The sequence below is a fragment of the Primulina tabacum genome, chromosome 15, assembly GCF_025594145.1.
Source record: "Primulina tabacum isolate GXHZ01 chromosome 15, ASM2559414v2, whole genome shotgun sequence".
NCBI lineage: Eukaryota > Viridiplantae > Streptophyta > Magnoliopsida > Lamiales > Gesneriaceae > Primulina > Primulina tabacum.
In genome coordinates, this window is record NC_134564.1 from 34,621,636 (window position 1) to 34,642,651 (window position 21,016).

Sequence of the window (21,016 nt, forward strand, 5' to 3'; positions counted from 1 at the left end):
CTAGTTAGATGCAACTTGAACTAAAAAAAAAAAAACAGCTTCTGCACTGGGCATGGTTTTGCGGCACGTGAGTCTGGAGGCAGTTTTCAAAGTCAAGAATATATAATCTGAACATTCTGAAAATCTTGGATGTATCTATTTTGTCCATCTTTAGCAGCATTTCCTCTCTTACACTATGCTATATAAATGATCACCTTTCATGAAATTCGACCATGGATATGTTCAAAATATTATTGAAGTCTATCATGTGATATTCCGATCACATAAACTAAACAAATCATAGCTGTAGAGTTCTAACTGGGAATACATGTCTCGAGGAAAATGAGATCATTGGACGGCGTTATAGTCTACCCTTTCCTCTTCTTAGGGTTCAAAAATATTTGAATCTATGCAGCATTATAAGCTTCAACCTCAGGATGATAAATCGACAATTATGCAATCGAGTCGCGGAGCAACCAGTTATCTCGAGTCTGTGGTTCCTATGCAAGATTTTTGAGCACTAATTGCTGCATGAACACTGCTAAAATGCTGCCCATCGATATGTTGATTACGTTGACAGCGTCGTTGTTCAGCTATAAATCAAAGTGAAAAAAAGAGAGCAGAAAACATGAAAATCGGTAATACTTCAACCAACATGAATGTAAATACAAATATTTCATGAAAACAGGTCACAGCATGATGATGATATGACTAACCCATCGAAATCCTTCTTTCTCTTGAAGTGTGGCACCTATGATACTTTCGCCAAAATTAGCAATCTGGGAAGCGATCACACATATGATGGCTTCAGATAAACTTATCTGTTTACACGTAATTCTTCATCAGTTTGCCACATTCCAATAAAATAATTCACCGTTGTAAGCGATCACACATATGATGGCTTCAGATAAACTTATCTGTTTACACATAATTCTTCATCAGTTTGCCACATTCCAATAAAATAATTCACCGTTGTAAATTTTTTACTCAGCAGAAAACAATAACCATGAAGTACATCCAATGGCAACCCTCTGGCCTCTAGTGTCTCTTTTTTTTCCTCATTCTAAAGTCACCAAGCTCTTCACAGCATTAACTCATGTTGATAACATACATATACGTTACATATGTGTGTGCATAAGGAACCCAGAAGCATATATTTCAAGGAATATGGTGCAAATTCGAAATCCTTTTTTGCAATAAGCTTTGAAAAAGAAATGAAAGGCAATTACTTTTTTACCTCGCTCAGTATGCAACCAACAGAAGCAAGAAGAATCGAAGCTAAAAGTCCAGCAACAGTTCCCTCAATGCTAATGGCTCCTTCTGTCCCCCTAGGTACTATCTTGAATGTCGTGACTAAATACCTATAGTATCAAGTAGACTGAAGAAAATGAATCCAAACTGTATCCATGTTTAGGAGTACCTTCGCATCTTATTATATTTTAAAAGTGACGCATTTAAGGTTGTTAGAATATGAAGTATATGAGCATAACTATAAAAACCAGATACAATAGAATAAATTTCCCTCTTCCCTCTCAAACATAATCTTCTTCTTTTACAATCAAATCTTGTTAATTTATTTCTTCATACGTCTATTTCTCAGCATTAGTTGTTCAAAGGAATCACTAAGATGGGATCAATATAGAGTTGGAGATAACTAAAAACACAAGGAAAGCCGTACTAACGTTGTCTTGCCATACGCCTTTCCTATCTCGCTCGAGACAGTATCACTAAGTTTTGTGCAGAAACTAGCGACAAAACCAAGTTCCCAAAGGTGTGTAAATGCATCTCCACCAACCCCATAAATACTGAGGAAAGCACAAACACAGCCTGCAGCACTAGATCCAATCACACTTCCAGGTCCCCTTCTTCCTTTTCTTTTCTCAGCAACCCCTTGAGCCTCCTTTTGAGCCATTTTCACTTTTGTTGCCAAGGTCCCCTGAAAATGATAAGTTGATTAACTCGTATCAACTAATAAAAAGCACATGAAAGTTCTTGTAATCAGATCTGCAAACAGCATGATGATAATGCCAATAGAAACATATCCATATAAAAACACGTGCCTAATTATTTTGATATGAAAAAATCACCGTTTGTAGCACCATTCAAGAATGCAAGTGATAAAGAAAGTCAAAACCGATCAATTATGTAAATCATGGCAGAGCTTTTTCTCAATATTAGTTAATTGTATATGCTGATTTCAGACTTAGCTAATTACAATCCTTGTATTTATTGCAATTCTTTTCATGTCCTTTAGCACCGATACATACTGCACTAGTAATTATCATACAACAAAGATCATTTCCTATTTTCTGTAGTCTACCTTTTCTAAGGCCAGAAGCGATAAATAGACTAGTTCGCCGGCTCGAACTCAACCTCGAAACACGGAACTTATTAATCATTGACGCCCAAATAATGACTAAATAACTTTTACATCCCAAATCCCAATAAAAATAAATACAAGTGAAAGGCGTGATGGCACCAAAGTTTTCAAGAGTCGAACGCAAGGAGAAAATTAAAATAGATTGGATCCTTAGCTCACAATGACGAAGTATGAGGCAACAAGAAGGAACCCAGAAGAACCAAAGGCACGCCAAGTAAGGGTGCCAAGCAAGAACGCCGCAGCAATACCGGAAAATGACAACCCCGAGACGAGAATAGGAGAGCCCAGAAGAAAGATCAATAAGTTGTTCAACACTGCATTCTGCCACGTGAGCGGCGATGATTGGACTAACTGAATGGCCCGTTGCAGCAGGCCTGTATCAATATCAGCTCTTGCTGCTTGAATGCTGGTTGGCATTCTTTTCTTGATAGTGGAGTTATTGGGCTTTGAATTTGAGGTGGAAAGGAAGGATTTTGAGGTGGGTGATGAGAAATTGGGAAGAAAATACGAGGGCTTTGAGGTGTGAGAGAAGGAACTCGAGAGGAAAGTCGCCATATTTATAGGTCGCTTTGGGTTTTGTAGAGAGGAATGACGCAAAATTTCATTTTAGAAGCGATTTGGTTGTGTTGAAAACAGAAGTTATACGGACTGAACTGACAGTAACACCTCACATAATAATAATAATAATAATAATAAATTGTCTTTAAATTTTTGACTATTTTATTCTATTGTTGGTTGACAAACAAAAATGTAGAAAAAAATTATAAAATAACATTTGTCTACTATTTAATTAAAAAAATATGGCTTCATGTGTATTTGAAATGATGAGGTGGTCATTTTTTTTTACTTAAATAGTTGAAAATACACATGAAATGACATTTTTTATTTAAATAGTTGGCCGAAGTTAAAAAATAAAATACCCCCGATTTAGGGATGTCACGTCAATATATTTTGATATCGTATCAGCATTTTCCAAAATTACATCTAAAACTTGACAAAAATGATAAAAATTGAAAGTTATTGTACTAAAATTAAAATTTGAAATTTAGTAGGCCAAAATCTAAAATTAAACATTTTGGTTGACTAAAAAAACTATTTTTTCATTCATTTATACGTCTTTGTACCTTTAAATTATCCTTTTTCATAACTATTATAGCTTTAACATCAAATATTTTGTATCTAATGAATTGATCGAAATAAAGTTATGCATTATAATTGTTAGTTAAGATATTCTTAGAAAAAGGATGTTTGCTTAATAATCATGGGCTAAAGCTTACCTGTAATGGGTAGGAGAGATGCCTTGAAAGAAAACTAGCTTAGTTTGGGAAGGATGTGTGTTAGAATCAACCCACTTGGACCAAGTTTTCAGTCCCTCACCAAATGCTATCAAACGATCCATGTCTTTATATAGTTTATCACCTTTGATACCCCGGGTCGTGGACGTTTTCCGGGACATCCCGGGCCAGGGAGCCTGTCTATGGAGGGTGCCCGGGTAAGAGGGATGAAATGCTCTCGAGCCGATAAAGCGACAAGATGGGTTGACATCCGAGTCATAAGATTGCCCGGGATGAGGAAAGAAACTTGAAGAATTCATGGAGTGGACAGTCAGTAAATTGGCCGGGCCATAGGAGCACCCGGGACATTATATCCCCGGGACATTATTAAGGAGTCCCGAGATGCATGTTACCCAGGCTGCTTCGATATCAGTGCCGCATTTAATACCGTCGATAAAGTAGGGTGTGCGTAGCCGACCTATCTCTGACATCAGTGCAAATGGTTGACAAAATCAGGTGGGCTGGATGTGACTAGTATACGATTTGACATGTCAGAACAATATGGTATAATCAGCCACCCTACTACAATTAATGCTCAAAAAACGAGGTCATCATTACATCCTCTATTATAAATACCAGGTTTTTTACTTGCATTTACTCTCTATTCAGATATTAACTCACATTGAATACTCTCATTTATTGCTCATTTACTCTCCACTTTCCACACCAATCACACAGCCATCACTTGGCTACATTGGTTTTTTTGTTTGAGTTCCTTGCTGACTTAAGCATCGGAGTGGTCACGCCGGACACTCCTCCGACGCCCATTCACGTGGTTCTTTTCTTGTTCGCAGATCTCTCAAATTATTCAAGGAGTCAAGAAGTTCAGCCTAGACATCCAACTCATTTTTCCGTCAACATCTTGATAGCAAATCCGGCAGAGTACCCGACCCGACTCGGCCACTTCGCCCGGGTTGCATCAACCTTCTTGGATGTAATCCCGTCTGAAAATCATCCAAAAATATCCAATATTGTTTATACTATCCAGACTACAAAAAAGTTGTCGAATTCAATTCGAGTTTTTCGCTTTATTTCGAGTTAGAAGTTTGATCAACAATTTGCTTACGGTTGGCTGCTCCCCTTGTGAAGCCACCAATGCCATGTATTGAATATAAGCATATCCACTCCTTTCCATGAATTCCCATTTTGGATCGAATCCAACTTCAGAATTCTGCCGTTATTCTCTTTCACCAAATCTACCAGAAACGCGTTACAAGACAACATTAATGATATGTTATAGTCCTGCAAGATAACATTTGCATGTGAATTACTGGAAAATATACACACAAACTCATTTACTTTACAGACAAGGAGGAAATTATTACTAATATCTAAATAAAAGAGATTTTTCAGTTCCTGGTAAATAAAAGGTGGACAGATTTCCATTCTTCTGCAAATAGAAATTTGATTGCGGCACAGTTGCGTGCAACATGCATGTAAGAGATTGCCATTGGTTGAGGCTCAATGAATCCCCAACGAACATTATTTTCTTGCCTTTAATTAAGCCTCATCAAGAAATCTTGCCCGTACCAAATCTGTGCGCTAATATTCATAAATAAAAGTGGCAATACTATTTAAGACATATATAAATTAGTTTGCAAGCGAGCCAAGGGGCTTCAATGAGTGGTTCACGTTACTTGAACTCAAGTTCGTCCAACGTCCATAAGTACTAATGAACCCAACCTTTTTTTTTGCCGAAAGCATATTTGAATCACTAACTTGTAAAATAACGGTCTACTCCTAGTTCAAACTTAATTTTCATGGATCGATACGCGCGGATGAGTTAGCGTTGGCCTCGTAATTGCTCGCTCGATCCAAGATGGAGCTCGAGCACGAAGCTATTATACACTTATGCTCTATAATTCACATACTTGGGCAGTTCACAAGAACCAGAGGGCTTCCATCTGTACTTGAGGTAGAGCTTTTATCCTGCCTTCCATTTCCCTCACAGTCAAATTGCTTTTCGATAAAAGAACACATTGAAGACAGGATATGTATCATCGTATACCCAACTACCTTGAAAAAAAATCACACCCAGTAGTATTAATAAAAATGCAGGATATCGGCCCAAAAGTTAGCAAGAAAGTGCAAGTAAAACAGAAGAAAGAGCTCAAGAATCCATTTCCCATCTCTTGCCTAAGAAAATATGGGGAAAAAGATAAAAAAAAAATTCGAGTTCATATATACAATTTTAAGAGTAAAAGAGTATTAATATATGTTGGTTAGGTCTCAAGTTGGTATATATTGGTATTATAATATCAATCTATCTTGGAGGTTAAGACAATTTTCCTTCTCACCAAGCATACTCAAGTGTTCATGATGATTGATGTTTGGTGGTTAACTTAATTTTGTTTTTATGAAATTAAAGCGTTAATATATATTTCATGATCTACATTTTAATTTAAGAATTATGATAAATCTAATTTCCGATAAGTAATTTAAATTATCGCAAAACTATAATTAGATTAAATCGATATTAACTATACGGAATCCACTAATTTCGATTTTAATTTGGTTATGAATTTTGAAACAAGTATCACCATCAAGGTTTTATAAAGTGTGAAGCGTCCCGAAGCACGAATGTCGAGCTCCAAGCTTTTCAAGCTTAAGCGAGATTAGCACAAGCTTAAGCGTGAAAAAGTATTTTTTATTTTTAGTGTTGTAATTATCTCAAATCAATAAATAGATAAAATAATACATTAATATGATACATTTAAGTCTGATGCATTAATTCTCATATTTATAAAAGCATAAAAATATCAAAATTACAATTTTTATTTGTTTTTGCAACTAGACTACATTCAAAAATGATAAATATTTGTCAAATCATTATCAGACATGCTTAATCATAATTAAAATTAAAAATAAAAATCTAAATTATAAACCTAATTTATTATTTTAAAATAAAAAAACATACCTTCAAAATAAATAAAAAAATTAAAAAGAAATATATGCGATTAACTGTGCTTAAAAATACTTAATTAAACATATTAATTATGCTTAATTCGTTCAGTTTAACCGTTTTTTCCTTTTTAACATATATTGAAGTGCATTTTAAGACAAACAAATTAAAACATGGTAAAAATAGTTACTCGACAGTTGACAGATTGCAGTTGTATAGTTTGGCTATCCTGTTTTTATTAGTGTAGACATGCATGTTCCTTTATTTAAAATCATATATTTTCTAGAGTAAAAAAATAAAAACTAAAACTTGGATGAGACGGTTTCACGGATCGTATTTTGTGAGACATATCACTTATTTGAGTCATCCATAAAAAATATTACTTTTTATTTTGTCTCACCCGCCTCACAAATAAAGATTTGTGAGACCATAGATCTACTCAAAAATTAAATATCTAAAAACCTCCATTTTGAAATATATAGTTCTTTCTCTAACAGTGCGCACCACAATAGTCGCACTCTCAACCAATTCGTCCACAAAAGACATGTATGGTGAGGATAATTTGAATATTACATTCCTATATAGAGATTTAATTCATATTGTTAAAATCATACCAATCGTCTATTTCATGGACAACCATATGAATTAGGTAAAATAAATTGATCATCTAGGAAAGAAGTCGAAAGAATTATTTTTATCACAAAAATTGTCTTCCGCTCGTATAATCCAAAACATTTCCTAAAACTTCTTTGGAAACTCTTGTCAGGTATCAATGACTGAATATATATTTCTTCTTTCAAAGAATGAGACTGTAAAGAATTTGGTTCCAGGTATCTGGAACTCCAGGCAGACACCAATGGCTGCAATCCATCCCCGCTTCACCGCTGAACCCGTAAATGGAAGGATGCCCATCTTTTCGCAGCAATGACAGGTTTGTTACGTCCAGCAATTCCGTAGGTTTCTTGATTGTGCTCAATACCCTTTTTAACACAGTTAATGCAGGTGGCAAGCCTCCTGGATATGTTGATCCCAGTAGGGGTTCTTTCTGGCCGGCACAAGATTTTGCACGCGGTTCTCCCCATAAGCTCCCACTGTTAAATAAAAAGAATTCAATAAATGAGGCAAAATACAACATGATTCATTTAAAATTCATCTTATCTGAACAACTCTATGCAACATATTTTTTCAATGTTTTCTAATATAGTCTTGCCCTGGAGTTTATGAAGTCTGACTGAAGGAAATTTCTAAAAATGTGTCTTGGTGATTACATCACATTAATGGCCCCTAGGATGCTCTGTATGCACGTATTCGAAATTATGATCCTCATATGATCAATTGTCTTTTGGGATGATTAACGACGTTATACTATTCCAGATTGAGAATATTTTTAGTGTAACTTGGTTGTCTTATAAAATAACATCCTTTCTCTAAGCTTCTTCATCTGTTAGGCCTAACATTTCAACCAAATCCTTGTCAGACATGTTAATCTACCAACTCGCGTATAAAAATATCACGTGCAATGAAACTCTATCACTTAAACACTTACTTGTAATGTGAGGGAGATATCCCCTGAAAGAAAACTTTGGTCTTAGCAGGATCGATGTTGGCATCCACCCAGCCTCCCCATGTAACAAGTGCTTTCTCAAAGGCCGCTGTTCGGTCCATGTCTTTGTATAACTTCCCTCGTGTTTCAATATAATCCCATCTGAAAAGACAACAATTCAATGACGGTACTTGACAAAACTGAATTACCAACTTGTGACTCTTATTTTTCTTTGACAGTAATAACAGCAGTAATAAAGATAATCTCAAGACATTATTAATATATTTGAACTCACGGTTGGGTAGGTCCTCTACGATTCCACCAATGCCATGTATTGAACACTAACATGTCAATCCCCTTCCACAGCTCGCCGCCTTCGATGGAGTCCAGTTTTAGTATTCGACCCTTCGGTTCCCTCACGACATCCACCAGAAAAACATTGCGATCAAGCATTACCTTAATTCCGAATTCCTACATTGTCAAACGTGATTTTGAGATGCAAATTTAGCTTTAACTTAGCTATATATAATCCAAGAATATGAATTAAGGACACGCTAAATCCATCGTGACTTAACAGTGAACGAGTTTTACTCAAGATTATGAGTCGAAAGTCTCTTCCCCTTGAAGGGAGAAACAAGGAAATTGACCTACTTGTGAGAGAAGTTATGCTTCTTTTACAAAAACCATAATAATCTGGTAATCTTCTAAAACATTTGCGATGGCTTGACGAGGACTTTTATGGGAAGGACTTTCATAGGATATAAAATGCAAATCAGCCTTTGTGATTTTAGCTAAGCTCTTGTTGTCCCGACTTTTTTATTCGTCTCACCTATTTCATCTATCGTTTCATAGGTTATCCTGGTGATGGAAATGGCACACGTAAACCATCATCCACATAGTGGAAAATTTATAATTTTTGTGACTGATGGGAAGTAGAAAATCTGAGTAACTTGATCATGAATGAGATCTACCAAACCAATCAACGCACTTGGTAAATAAGGAGAAACATGTGACAAATAATAAAGGAAGGAGGGGTAGCGGTGTGGAATTGGAAGGCCACTTTTTTTTTTGTTCTTTTTCGTAAGCATCGTGGTTTTTGAGATACAACTTCCAAGAGGCCAAGAAAAGATACCATACTCGTACACGCAAATTTAGTTAGTTAAATCTGAAAGAGATACACTTTTTAACATAAAAATCTTCAATTTCCACTGATAATTTTTATTGAAAAACTGTAAGGATTACATCAAAATATTTGAAGGAAACTAACCGTCAAAGTGAAGGTGGAGACATCCTCTGATCTGGTCTCGTTGTATTTGGTCCCGGGCACTGCCGTGTAAAGCATGCATAACAAAGACTGCCATTGGTTTCTGCTGAGGGAGTCTCCCACAAACATTATGCTTTTCCCTTTCAGTCTTCGCAATAATTCGACCCCATTAAACCTGCACGAATTTTAACCTTACATACATTTGTAACTTTTTTTATTATTATTTACAGAAAAGAGAGGGGAAGGCTCGAACACAAGCCGACATCAACAAAATTTAATTTAAAAAAAGTGGTAATTGATGAGCTTTCTGATTCTAAGATAATACTTCGTAATCACTTCGCAGCTGATGTTAGAGACGGACATAGAAAATATATCAACGGGAGTTAGCTAGGGGACGGAAGAGATCGATTCATTACAAGATTTTAGATAAATAAATTGCTGACAATATATATATATATATATATATATTGATTAGCAACAGAAAGAATAACTGATAGTTTTGAATTGTGATGCAGACATTTTGAACAGAGTTATGACAATCATTCAAAACTGATATTTTGACAAGGAGAGGAACATGAAACTGACACCGCATTAAAATTGCTTGAATTAATTGCTAAAGATATCCGGATGGGAGAAAGTATTAGAATATGTAATTAGAAATACAACGAATGAACAAAACCACCGATGACAACTGGAACCCCACATGTCCATTGTAAATCATTTATTGCAATTCATAGATCAATTTATGACAAAACAATAATAAATCGCAGTATCCCGGATTGTTTCACCCTGTCTGCAAGGTATGAGTGATCCGGGCCCACCTCCATGTAAAAAAAATAAAAATTGATTCGGAAAAATCCGAGCCGTTGGATCGACCCTTGCGGGCACTGCCAGCAGGGGTAGGGTCGAGTAAACCTAGTATTCCCGCCGTTTGATTTTTAGAAGTCCCTTATTTGTATTAAAATTTCAATTATCGCATACATCTTGCGTAGTGCAATTTATCTTATCAACATTAAGCCACATGATGTCCTCATACGGTAGTTCTATCAAAAAGTTAGGAGTCCAATCTTTCTCTGATCTTGCTGGTTGCTCCGTTGACAATTTGGATTTTTCGGTCATAAGAAAACAATTATCAATTAAATCATTGTATGTTATTAATTCTTTATTATCTCGTATCATGAACTAAACGATGTGTAAAACAAATACATGTAACTTTCCAAATATATTAATAAAATCTTGTATACGATATGAGATATAATAAAATGGCAATCGAAGAAGTAGTAGTTGAAACCTTTCAAATTTTTTATCGAATATATTCTAATGAAATTTACTAACTTGCAAAATTATAATATTGGAATTTGGGAATATAATGGTAAAAAACAAATTGCACCGACGAAACTGGAGAATAATTCACCAATCTATAAACGACAGTCGACAGCTCAAAACTCCACAAAACCCCGAGGTTTTAACCGACCAAACACCAACATGCATCGGAACAAGTAAAGAGCTAATTATGAACCAAAAAACGGCCACAGAAGAAGAAATCATCAAACAAAGCTAGATTAATTGATTCACCATTTATACCTGGGTAGGTTGCAGCCATTGGGCTGCCAACTGTAGTGGAGGTACGACTCATCGGGGCGGCCATTCTTCTGGCAACTGAACTCCTCCTGAATGAAAGGACAGGCTGTAGAGTTGTACAGAGGGTACGAAGAGTCGCGTACCCATCTCCCATGGAAGAAGTCGCAGCTATCCTCCGACTTTGATTGGTGGAAATACAGAAGCGATAAAATTACCACACCGCATTGAATCTGAAAGCTCATCTCTGCGATGTTTCGTTGTCTGCACACTACACACACTATCGTGTTTGTGTGTGTGTGTGTTTTTTGATGTTAGAGAATGTAGTTAGCTGTGTATATATATTTTGAGGGTGGGGACATGGTGAGTTGGTGACAATAACAAAGACGGCAATATTTTTTAAACGGGGAATCGACGTGGAATTAATTTTGTAAAAAGGATTAAAATTTACTTTCAGACCGCATAGCCTGCGGCGCAGATCCTCTTTCCACCTATGGAATTATGCACATTAAATTTTGAAATATATAAATTCACATACTTGATGAAGATAAAAACTCGCGTGAGACAGTATTACGAGTCGTATTTTATGATACGGATCTCTTATTTGGGTCATCCATGAAAAAATATTATTTTTTATGCTAAGATTATTACTTTTTATTGTGAATATAGATAAAGTTGATCCGTCTTACAGATAAAGATTCGTGAGATTATCTCAGAAAAGACCTACTCCTTGGTAAAATATATGAGTATTTGATCAATTATCGACATTCGATTTTTTTGTTAATATTTTTTCGAATGAGTTTGTTCTACGGAGTATACTTAATATTATTTATTTATTTAACGTGATCTGGAACGTGAGTGAAAAAGTAAAAACTTTAAGTTTTATGATAAAAATAATAATTAATTTTGGAACAAAAATGTACTTTTTTGATTCGATAGTTATAATTATAAAGTAACAAATGTATCATCCGTAGTTCTCTCACATTAATTGCAGACTTGCAGTATGCTGTACGGTTCAGACAAGATTTTGAGCTCTTCTTTCGTGTAGAAAAAATATAAAATCACCAAAAAATATAGTCCACATACATTTAAATTTTAAAAAATAGCTATTTTCAGTTATGGTCGTCTTATATATTTATAACATATGAATATATGTTATAATTGTTATGAAAATTTACTCGAACTATATTAAATTTGAAATATTAATTGCATATGCCATTAATTAGGATGCAAAACGCACACGCTGAATTGAGGTGGTCTTCAAAAGATAGCGGGTTATATATTGAGCAAAAACTTGTGTAAGACAATCCCACGGATCGTATTTTGTGAGATAAATATCTTATTTGTGTCATAGATGAAAAAATATTATTTTTTATTGTGAATATCGATAAAATTGACTCGTCTCACAGATAAAGATTCGTGAAACCGTCTCACAAAAAACTTACTTTAGATGTTGTGTCTGTGCAACTAAAACACATCAGACTATCCCTAGCAACAAAACGACTGCAAAGTTTTTGAAGGATTATAAATTTCGACATCGAAGAGTCTTGGAAGCTACGTAAGTAAATATTTAATGAACCAAGAATGCAAAATAAGTTCCAATTTTATGGTTTTAAATAAATATATTGCCTGAAGAATATTTATAGCAAAAGTCTGAAAACATTTAATTCACAAAACTGCATTATTCACTTTTCATAAAAATATTGTTTTGAAATTTTAAATTTCTTGGAAACAGTGCTTAAAAAATTTGTCCATAGAATCAACAATTACAAAATCCTATTGTTCCTTTTTCCACTTTTTCTGAAAAGGAAATCCATCGAGTTATAAACCAAATATATTTCAATTTACATGACTTCTCAAAACAACAGCAATTAGAGTGGAACGTGCTTAAGCCGAATTGGAAAGTCAATACAACAATAAAAAATTTAGCTAAAGCCTATATACAATCTAGTAATACAGCATGACAACAAAAAAGGATCACAAAAAAGGGTTAAAACTCGATACCACTGTTGAACTGAACGGAGTAAGAAAGCCTGCCAACATTGCCGATGGGAGTTTCAACTTTAAGGACTACACCTGCATTCCCAACATTTCCATTCCATTTGGACCTTCCAACCTTAATTAGGAATTCGAGAGAGGGAGTAAGATACTTCTTGGAATTTCCGAGCAGAAAATAGGAAACTGGCATAAGTATGGTAAGGGTATCATACTTATGATATATGCGAGGTAAAGGACACAAAACTTACAGATACAGATGCAAATGCCGAGGGATGGGTAACAAGGGAACAGCCCAAGTTAAGATTCACTTGCTCCTTCACTGAATGAGTAAGTTCCATCTGTAGACCAGGACAGCTACCACCAACTATCGGACATACGCTAAACATGAAGGGAGCATGCAAAAATAAGTAAAATGTAAGTCTCAACGTTTCCAGATTGCACATGGTCGGCAAAGGAAGATATGAAAGATCCATAATATTGAGCCAAACAAAGCAAAGTCCAGCTGCTCCATGGATAGCCAGGACGAATAGAAGTATTTTAAGAAAATACACAGAGGGAAAACAGTGAGGAAAACACGCAAGTAACAAGATAAGTAATCAATATCACCTGACTTGTACGGTGGGCCTCACCAGAAGGCCAGATCGCTTCCAAGCTAAGGCCTGCTCCAGGCCCAAGGCAAATGATTTGTCAGGCCACTGCAATGTTGGTGTAATGCGTGTTCCCCATTTACTCTTCATAAATTAACAACTTTATCAGCAGTGAGGCTCAATAAACGGGTAAAGTCTTTTACTGCTTAATCATTGGGCACATGAATTGAGTGCCAATATATTCAATGACATTCGCAGACTCTTCTAAAGATGATGGAACTTATTTAATAAAATTACGGATATTTATAAGAGCATTCAAGGAACAGAAAATTTTGGTAACAAAAATCAATCTCCATAGATAATTGCAGTTTCACCTTGCAAGAGAAACTGAACTTCATTTCTCCTGGATATTGACCCTGTGCTTGAAGCAGACCCCCACACAGGGGCAGGAAAGCACTGGTCGATAAACCCTCATCAGACACATACGTGACCTGGCCATTTGGAAACTGCAAGTCCATGAATGACTGCATATACAAGAAACGACAACATTAAGAATCAGTACAGCACAAGAGAGTGGAAAGTTTAGAAATTCGAAAACAAATTGCACAAACTATGATACTCTGAGGCAAGTTGTTTAGAGAACAATTTCATTGATGATAATTTAATAAGATAAAAGACCCATTACCGATACAGCACAATCCAGAAAAATTTAAAAATCTCTGTTTACGACAATTCCAATTCATTTAACAGCAGCTATTAATACAATAAAAAATTAGAGGCCGTACTGAGATTAAATCTAAATTATAAACTAGGAAAAAGCATATAAGATTCTGAGGTTCCCCTTTCTACTTATACTCATGATGCATTTTCGGGCACATAACCAAAAAATTGAAAGTTTTTACTTTGCTTAACATGTATACAGTTTGTAAAGCTTATCTGTTCTGCAAAAGTCGCAGTTGGAATAACAATGCCCATTTTGCACCTAGGAGTTGTTTTAAAAACAGTCGCAACTTCTGACATACAGGGGCACCATTTATATAATAAATAAAGGGTTCGAACTTACACATGCCAAAGGATTAAGGCATATCATAGACATTAACAGCCACCTTCTATGTTTCGACCACACTGCTGGACAAAGGGAATGCACTCCGTTCTGTATAACATCAAGAAGCAACCAATCAATTTTGCATTACGGAAAACAAGATATGTATAAGACTATAAGTAGCTACTGATATTCAGAAGATAGTTTTGTCATTTAGTCTTTCTTGGGGCATTTAATACTTTATGGGAATGTTCTGGATGCAATTTTAACAGTTCTTTTTAATTTCCATTAATAGCATGGAAATCTCATTCACTCAACCAAAGTTCAAAAACACAAGTAATACAAAACTTCAAGATCATATTCACATAGTACATAGGTTTGATAGGTTTGTCATACCTTCCTATCATAGCCATACCACAATAGGTGTTGTTTTGACAGATGAACAGGCAAAAGCAAAGTGGAATCACGAACGAATAATACAGGCCCAAGCTGTACAAGGAATAGAGAAGAATTCTCATTTCCTGATGTGGAACTTCCTTGTGATGCCTCAACTCTCCATAACTCTCCTCGAGCAACCAATGAACTTTCAACTTTTTTTGTTCTACTGGCATAGGTTGATGACACATTGATAGTACCCTGCATTTGTAGAACAAGAAATTCAAAGGACAAATATATGGAAAATATGAGGGAGGCAAAATATGGAATGCTTTCTCGTCTTAACAAAATATAAATATATAAACAAAAATTTAGAGATTTTATCAAAAAAGAAAGATTCATAATATCCAAAATCCACCTGCGATCGACCCAAATGTTTCAATGCTTTGGTAGCCACACCAAAAGTCTCATCTTCTTTCGACTCCTCTACTGCCATCCCATCGTTTTCGTGGAGTCCATAATCCTTGAACTTCTCGGCCAATGATCCCAAATCCTCCTCCAGAACAATACCCATATTTGTCCCCGGGCTATTGCCACCCATGCCGAGTGACATCCCTGTGTTCTCGTCATGCCAAAAAGGCACAGGCAGACGCCTAAAAAACTGTTGAACCACACCATTCACACATGCCCCAAAATCAACCCCCGCCTGTCCTATTCTGTTCCCAATATCAAAAATCGCAGTCACACCATTAATTGCAGAATTATCTACTACAAGTGGAAATTCTGGTTTCGTGAAATTCTGCGACTGGAAATCAACTTCAAATAGCTTCGGTGTTGGAGGATTTGGCCATGAAAACGAGGGCGGTGTGATATGATTATGAATTAGACCTGTAAAACCTTGAGCTAGCCTGTCAGCTAAATCCTGCCCTTGCCTCTGCACCTCCTCCCAAGCTTCAAATGGTCTCTCCACGGACAACATCAGGACTAAATTAGAGTTTCAAAACTCTCAATCCCAAATTTAAACTCGGTCAATTACTCACGGGTAATCCCAAAAGGGAGACTATATCAGCAGCAGAATCACAAAAAATATTCAGACAAAAGAATCACCACTTCTTACACACAGATACACGCCAAGCTTTCCCCCGAAACTCGAAGCAAACAAAACCCTGCGTTTGACTAACTATTCGAAACCAGAACGGAACAAAACAGTGAAATTCAAAATCCGATCAACTGAAACACAACACAAAACGAACAACAAGAAGCATAAGACAGAATCAGTCGATCTACGGTTTCGATTACCCGGTCTAGAGGTTGAAAGAGGGCTATTACGGACAAGCGTGCGGATTGAAGATAATAATTGCGGGAAAGAGAGTGTGACCACTTCGATAATCTGAATTATCGTTGGATGCGCGTGTGATATGCTAATTAAGGCGACTGCTAGTACGCGTATACCATTTGCCTCGACGCCACGTCAGTAGCCATCCTTTGGGCCATGATTCAAAGATAAAGAAACTGGGGCCTTCCCATTGGCCCGACCCGACAGGACAGCATGCCCGAAACAAAAAAGTTCCATTTTGAGGTTGTATTTGGAAGATCACTCTTTGCTTTTAATAAAATAAAAATGATGATGCCACAAAAAAATTAATTAATTATGAAAGTTATCAGTGGGGTCCACCTGGATCTTATTGTTTAAAAAATTCATGTTTAACAGTTTCATGTCTCACTTTGTGAGATATATATTTTTTTATGTTATTTATAAAAATTATTATTTTTTATTATAAACTATGAGAAAATTTGACTACTCTCACTCATGAATTAATATCTATAAAACTGCCTTATAACTATTATTTTGTGTGTTTTTTCTAAGGGTTTTTTTAAAAAAATAATTTAAATTTAAAATTTTATTTCAAAACTAATTTGAAAAAAAATGTTTGCACAACTAATGCAATTCGCGCTTGGTAAGCGCGGACGGTGTATTTTGTAAATTTTTTCTTTTTTTATATATTTTTTTCTATTTTTAATGTCCGTTCATTCAGTCGATGCCTGACAACTTCACGTGAAAGGTGTTCATTCAGTCGATGCTTGAGAACTTCACGTGAAAGATGAGATTCTGAAAAATCACGTGAAGACCAATAATTTAAATAAGAATCGAAGCTATACAGTCTTCACATTTCTTCTCCTATATAATTGATGAAAAATTCGATGAACGGGGTATCAACTTTCTCTTAAATTTTCTCTCAATTTTCATTGACAAAATGTATAACATCGACGTACTCTTATATTTTGGTGGTCATGTAATTAGCGATAATGAATCGATTGAATATAGCATTCCATTTGTTAGACCGATACGAGTATTACGATCTATTAATTTGATGGAGTTAGTTGAAGTTGTGCATAAAATGTTAGCAATCGATCCAGCGAATTTTTCTCTGAAGATGTCAACAAAGTATTCATTCATGGAGAGAGCATTTTGGCATGAAATTGAAGTCAATCTCGTTGATAACGATGCTTTACAGTTCATAATGCAATGTGACAACATGCATGTTTTGCATCTGTACGTGGAAGCAAATTCAATTGAGCATAATGTTGGATTTGATGATCCTGAATCTTACGTTCCACATGCATCCGATTCAGGTTTTTATAACCAACCTAGGTACGTCTACGTATGGTGGTTTCCAGAAGCAAGAATCTTATGTTCCCCAGGTTATTGAAGGACTCGGTAATATAAGTTTCGATGATGTAAGTGGGCCTTGGGATCAATATATAAATATCTCGTCGGAACAAAATAATGCTCCATTTTGGCCGAATCCAACATTAGATACGAGCGCGCGTTGTCCGGATCAGGCCAATAATGATGATATTTAGAGGACTGATTCCGAACCCGATATGTCATACAGCGAATCTGAAGAAGAAGAAGTGAATGTTGATGATGAAGTGAATACTTTTACAAATCCTGATGAGGGGACATCATCTCGACAACCACCACGTGACACATTACAGAGGCAGACCGTACCATTTCTGTCAAACACTTCTGAGATGCCATCATTTTTCAATAAATATTTTGGTGAAGAGCCTCATGATTCTGTTGATGTTCCTTGTGGAGTGCAATCAAGCTATTACAATCCGGATAGAGGTGAATTATGCGTCAATATTTTATTTAAAGATAAGAATGATCTTATTGCATCTATCAAGGATTATTCAGTTAGAGTTGTCAGAGGTGAGTACCGTGTCGTGGTTAGCACACGCAGTTTGTGGAAGTTAAGTTGTAAAAATAATTCTTCTACGGTCATTTGTCGATGAGGACTTCGCGCTTCTTTGAAGGCCAAGACTGGTTATTGGAAAATAACAAAATATGGCGGGCCTCACACATGTATATCTACCTCTGTTGGTATAGACCACAAGAATCTGAACAGTGATATGGTGGCATATACGCTATTAGGAGTTGTTCGTTGTGATCCTTTATACGAGATTAAATATATAATCGAAAATGTGAAAGATAAATATGGATATCAAATCTCGTACACGAAGGCATGGCGAAGTTTGAAACGTGCTATTGAAATTGCTTATGGTACATGGGAGAGCTCCGTCCAATTACTTCCCAAATATATGTGCGCTTTGTCAAAATATAATCCGGGAACAGTTGTGGCGTGGAAGCATCTGAGAGCCAACAATGAAATGAGTAAGACATTGAACTATGTTTTCTGGGCATTCAGGCCGTGTGTTGATGGGTTTCGCCATTGTCGGAAAATAATTAGTGTTGATGCTACACACTTGTATATCAAATACAAGCACAAAATGTTGATCGGTGTCACTCTGGATGCGAACAATCAGGTTCTACCGCTAGCATTCGCTATTGTGGATGAAGAAACAACATATTCTTGGAAATTGTTCTTGGAGAACGTAGGAAGACATGTTGTTCGTGGTGAAAACGACGTGTGTCTTATTTCTGATAGACATAAGGGAATCGTGCGCGTAACTGCAGAGCTACCATATTTTCAACCTCCATACGGTGTGCATCGTTTTTGTTTGAGACACGTGTGTTCAAACTTTAACGCTAAATTCAAAGACGTGCATCTGAAAGATTTATGCTGGGCGGCAGGACACACAAAATCAAATTTGTAAGTTTGAATCAATAATGGAGGCAATCAAGCATAAAAATATTTTGGCGCACCGATATTTGGCTGGAATTGAGAAAGAAAAATGGAGTTTGGCTCATGACGGTGGTTGGCGTCGTGGGGTGATGACAACCAATATGTCGAAGTGTTTAAATAGTGTGTTGAAGGGTGCTCGTAGACTTCCTATATCTACCATAGTACACTTGACACTTATGAGGTGCGTACAATATTTTATTGAACGTGTGAGTAGAGGTGGTCGTATGGTTCAGGAAAATCAGCTGTGGTCAGATTTTGCATGTCGGATGTATGACAAGTGGGCGAGAAAATCTAGTGAACATCGTGTTGCCAAATATGATGTACGTGAGCAAACTGCTTCGGTTGCAACTGTAGGAAGACCAAGTCGTGGCCAACATATGCAAGTGGTCAAGTTATCAACGAGTGATTGTTCGTGTGGTAAATGGACGATTTTTGGCATACCATGTTCTCATGCTATTTGTACCGCAAAGTGGCAAACGTTGGATCCCACGACACTTGTGCAGCCATGGTATAATATATCTGAGTACTTAGCGACTTACGAAGGCAGATTTCGAACTTCTTGCAGATGAGCGCTACTGGGAACCTCCAACTTTCGAATTGCACCACAACCCTGTTAGACGTGAAAGAAGAAGAGTTGGTAGAGATAAAACAACTCGATTGAGAATTGAGATGGACACAACTGTTTCTAGACAGAGACAACATTGATGTATTATTTTGTTAAATTGTAATAACAGTTGTAATGCCTGAAGTAATATCACAAGTTGTTGATTTAGTAATATGAGATTACTAAATAATTAATGATTTTTAAAGAATGAAATATGACATATTTTGGTCATATGAAGTTCAAATGGTTTGAAATTTGGATATAACGTAGAAAACTCAAAGATATAGAAGTTTCATGTTTTGAGTTTTGAAAATTTTTATCGTTTGACTGGTCCAAATGGATATACCGATGTTAAATATTATATATTATATTATATTAATAATAAAATATTAATAATATAATATAATATTTTAAAAAAATAATAAAAAAAAATATTTGAAGCGGTGGAATTGGCAAGAACAGAAGGCAACAAAGACGCGAGGTGAGAGGGGAAGAAAGTTTCGATTTTTCTTTTTAATTCTTGCGACTTATCGGTTTATCCAATCGACGAACCGACTTCAGTTCTGGGATCGTTGACACGAGGTCTTCGATTTGAGGTATAAATTTTATATTTTTGGTAATGTTTGAAATTCGTCGATTTTTGGAATAAATCCAATAAATTGTTAAATCATACTGAAATTGAAGATTGTTGAGTAGTGTATGATTTTAACGAAGTAGAGAAGATTATTGTGTTGTTGTTTTGAATTATTCCTAATTTATTATAATTAGGGATTTTTAATCATTGGATTGAGATTGGAGAGTTGTTTGTCAGTTGTTATTAATTCTGATTATATATTCGGAGTCTACGAAGTATAGGCTACACATTGATATAAAGTTTTCGCAATTTGACGGATGTTGTAAAATAGCCTATTATTTGATGTTAAATTAATTAGGGCGTATTTGATGGTAGTATTGTGAATTAAATACACCAGAATATTAAATTGTTGAGCTGATAATAATTTATAATCGAGTTTTATATTTTGTTGAATTAATTGTTGTTGGGCTATTTGATGTTATATATTGAGGCTGTATGATTATGTTGATACGGTGACAATGATCTGATAATTGTTGTTGAATTATTTAGATACATCACAAGCCTCAGGATCAAAGAAATAGCCAGATTGTATATATACTCGATTATCAGGTACGTGTTGACGTACGAGCATATGTTGTTATTGTTTAGTATAGATAAATACTATTGCGTTGAACGATGATAAATCACCGGAATTGGGTGATTTGA

At 35.7% G+C, this 21,016-nt stretch overlaps 4 protein-coding genes and 1 pseudogene across 5 annotated transcripts; 1 reads left to right on the forward strand and 4 right to left on the reverse strand.

Annotated features, from left to right (window-relative positions):
- Positions 1-181: 181 nt before the first annotated feature.
- LOC142526359 (protein VTE6, chloroplastic) lies at positions 182-2,991 on the reverse strand. Of its 2 annotated transcripts, XM_075630696.1 has the most exons (5): positions 2,519-2,989; positions 1,662-1,915; positions 1,217-1,340; positions 696-800; positions 182-572 (listed from the first exon to the last, which is right to left on the reverse strand). In XM_075630696.1, the coding sequence occupies exons 1-5, from the start codon at positions 2,912-2,914 to the stop codon at positions 480-482; spliced, it is 972 nt and encodes a 323-aa protein (XP_075486811.1). In that variant the 5' UTR covers positions 2,915-2,989; the 3' UTR covers positions 182-479. The 2 variants fall into 2 exon arrangements, with proteins under 2 accessions (XP_075486811.1, XP_075486812.1); XM_075630697.1 differs by lacking the exons at positions 182-572; positions 696-800 and adding an exon at positions 804-896 and having other exon boundaries at positions 2,519-2,991.
- A 468-nt stretch (positions 2,992-3,459) lies between these two features.
- On the reverse strand, positions 3,460-5,802 carry LOC142526122 (protein trichome birefringence-like 43; annotated as a pseudogene).
- Positions 5,803-7,301: 1,499 nt separating this feature from the next.
- On the reverse strand, positions 7,302-11,452 carry LOC142527798 (protein trichome birefringence-like 41). Its single transcript, XM_075632739.1, has 5 exons — positions 10,987-11,452; positions 9,406-9,577; positions 8,434-8,609; positions 8,142-8,300; positions 7,302-7,686 (listed from the first exon to the last, which is right to left on the reverse strand). Exons 1-5 carry the CDS (start codon positions 11,223-11,225, stop codon positions 7,392-7,394), a joined length of 1,041 nt encoding a protein of 346 aa, XP_075488854.1. The 5' UTR covers positions 11,226-11,452; the 3' UTR covers positions 7,302-7,391.
- A 1,323-nt stretch (positions 11,453-12,775) lies between these two features.
- LOC142526767 (uncharacterized) lies at positions 12,776-16,460 on the reverse strand. Its single transcript, XM_075631341.1, has 7 exons — positions 15,401-16,460; positions 15,004-15,243; positions 14,629-14,718; positions 13,940-14,089; positions 13,585-13,709; positions 13,227-13,356; positions 12,776-13,096 (listed from the first exon to the last, which is right to left on the reverse strand). Exons 1-7 carry the CDS (start codon positions 15,959-15,961, stop codon positions 12,971-12,973), a joined length of 1,422 nt encoding a protein of 473 aa, XP_075487456.1. The 5' UTR covers positions 15,962-16,460; the 3' UTR covers positions 12,776-12,970.
- A 1,408-nt stretch (positions 16,461-17,868) lies between these two features.
- LOC142526123 (uncharacterized) lies at positions 17,869-19,104 on the forward strand. The gene is made up of 2 exons (XM_075630385.1): positions 17,869-18,199; positions 18,284-19,104. Exons 1-2 carry the CDS (start codon positions 17,869-17,871, stop codon positions 19,102-19,104), a joined length of 1,152 nt encoding a protein of 383 aa, XP_075486500.1.
- Positions 19,105-21,016: the final 1,912 nt, after the last annotated feature.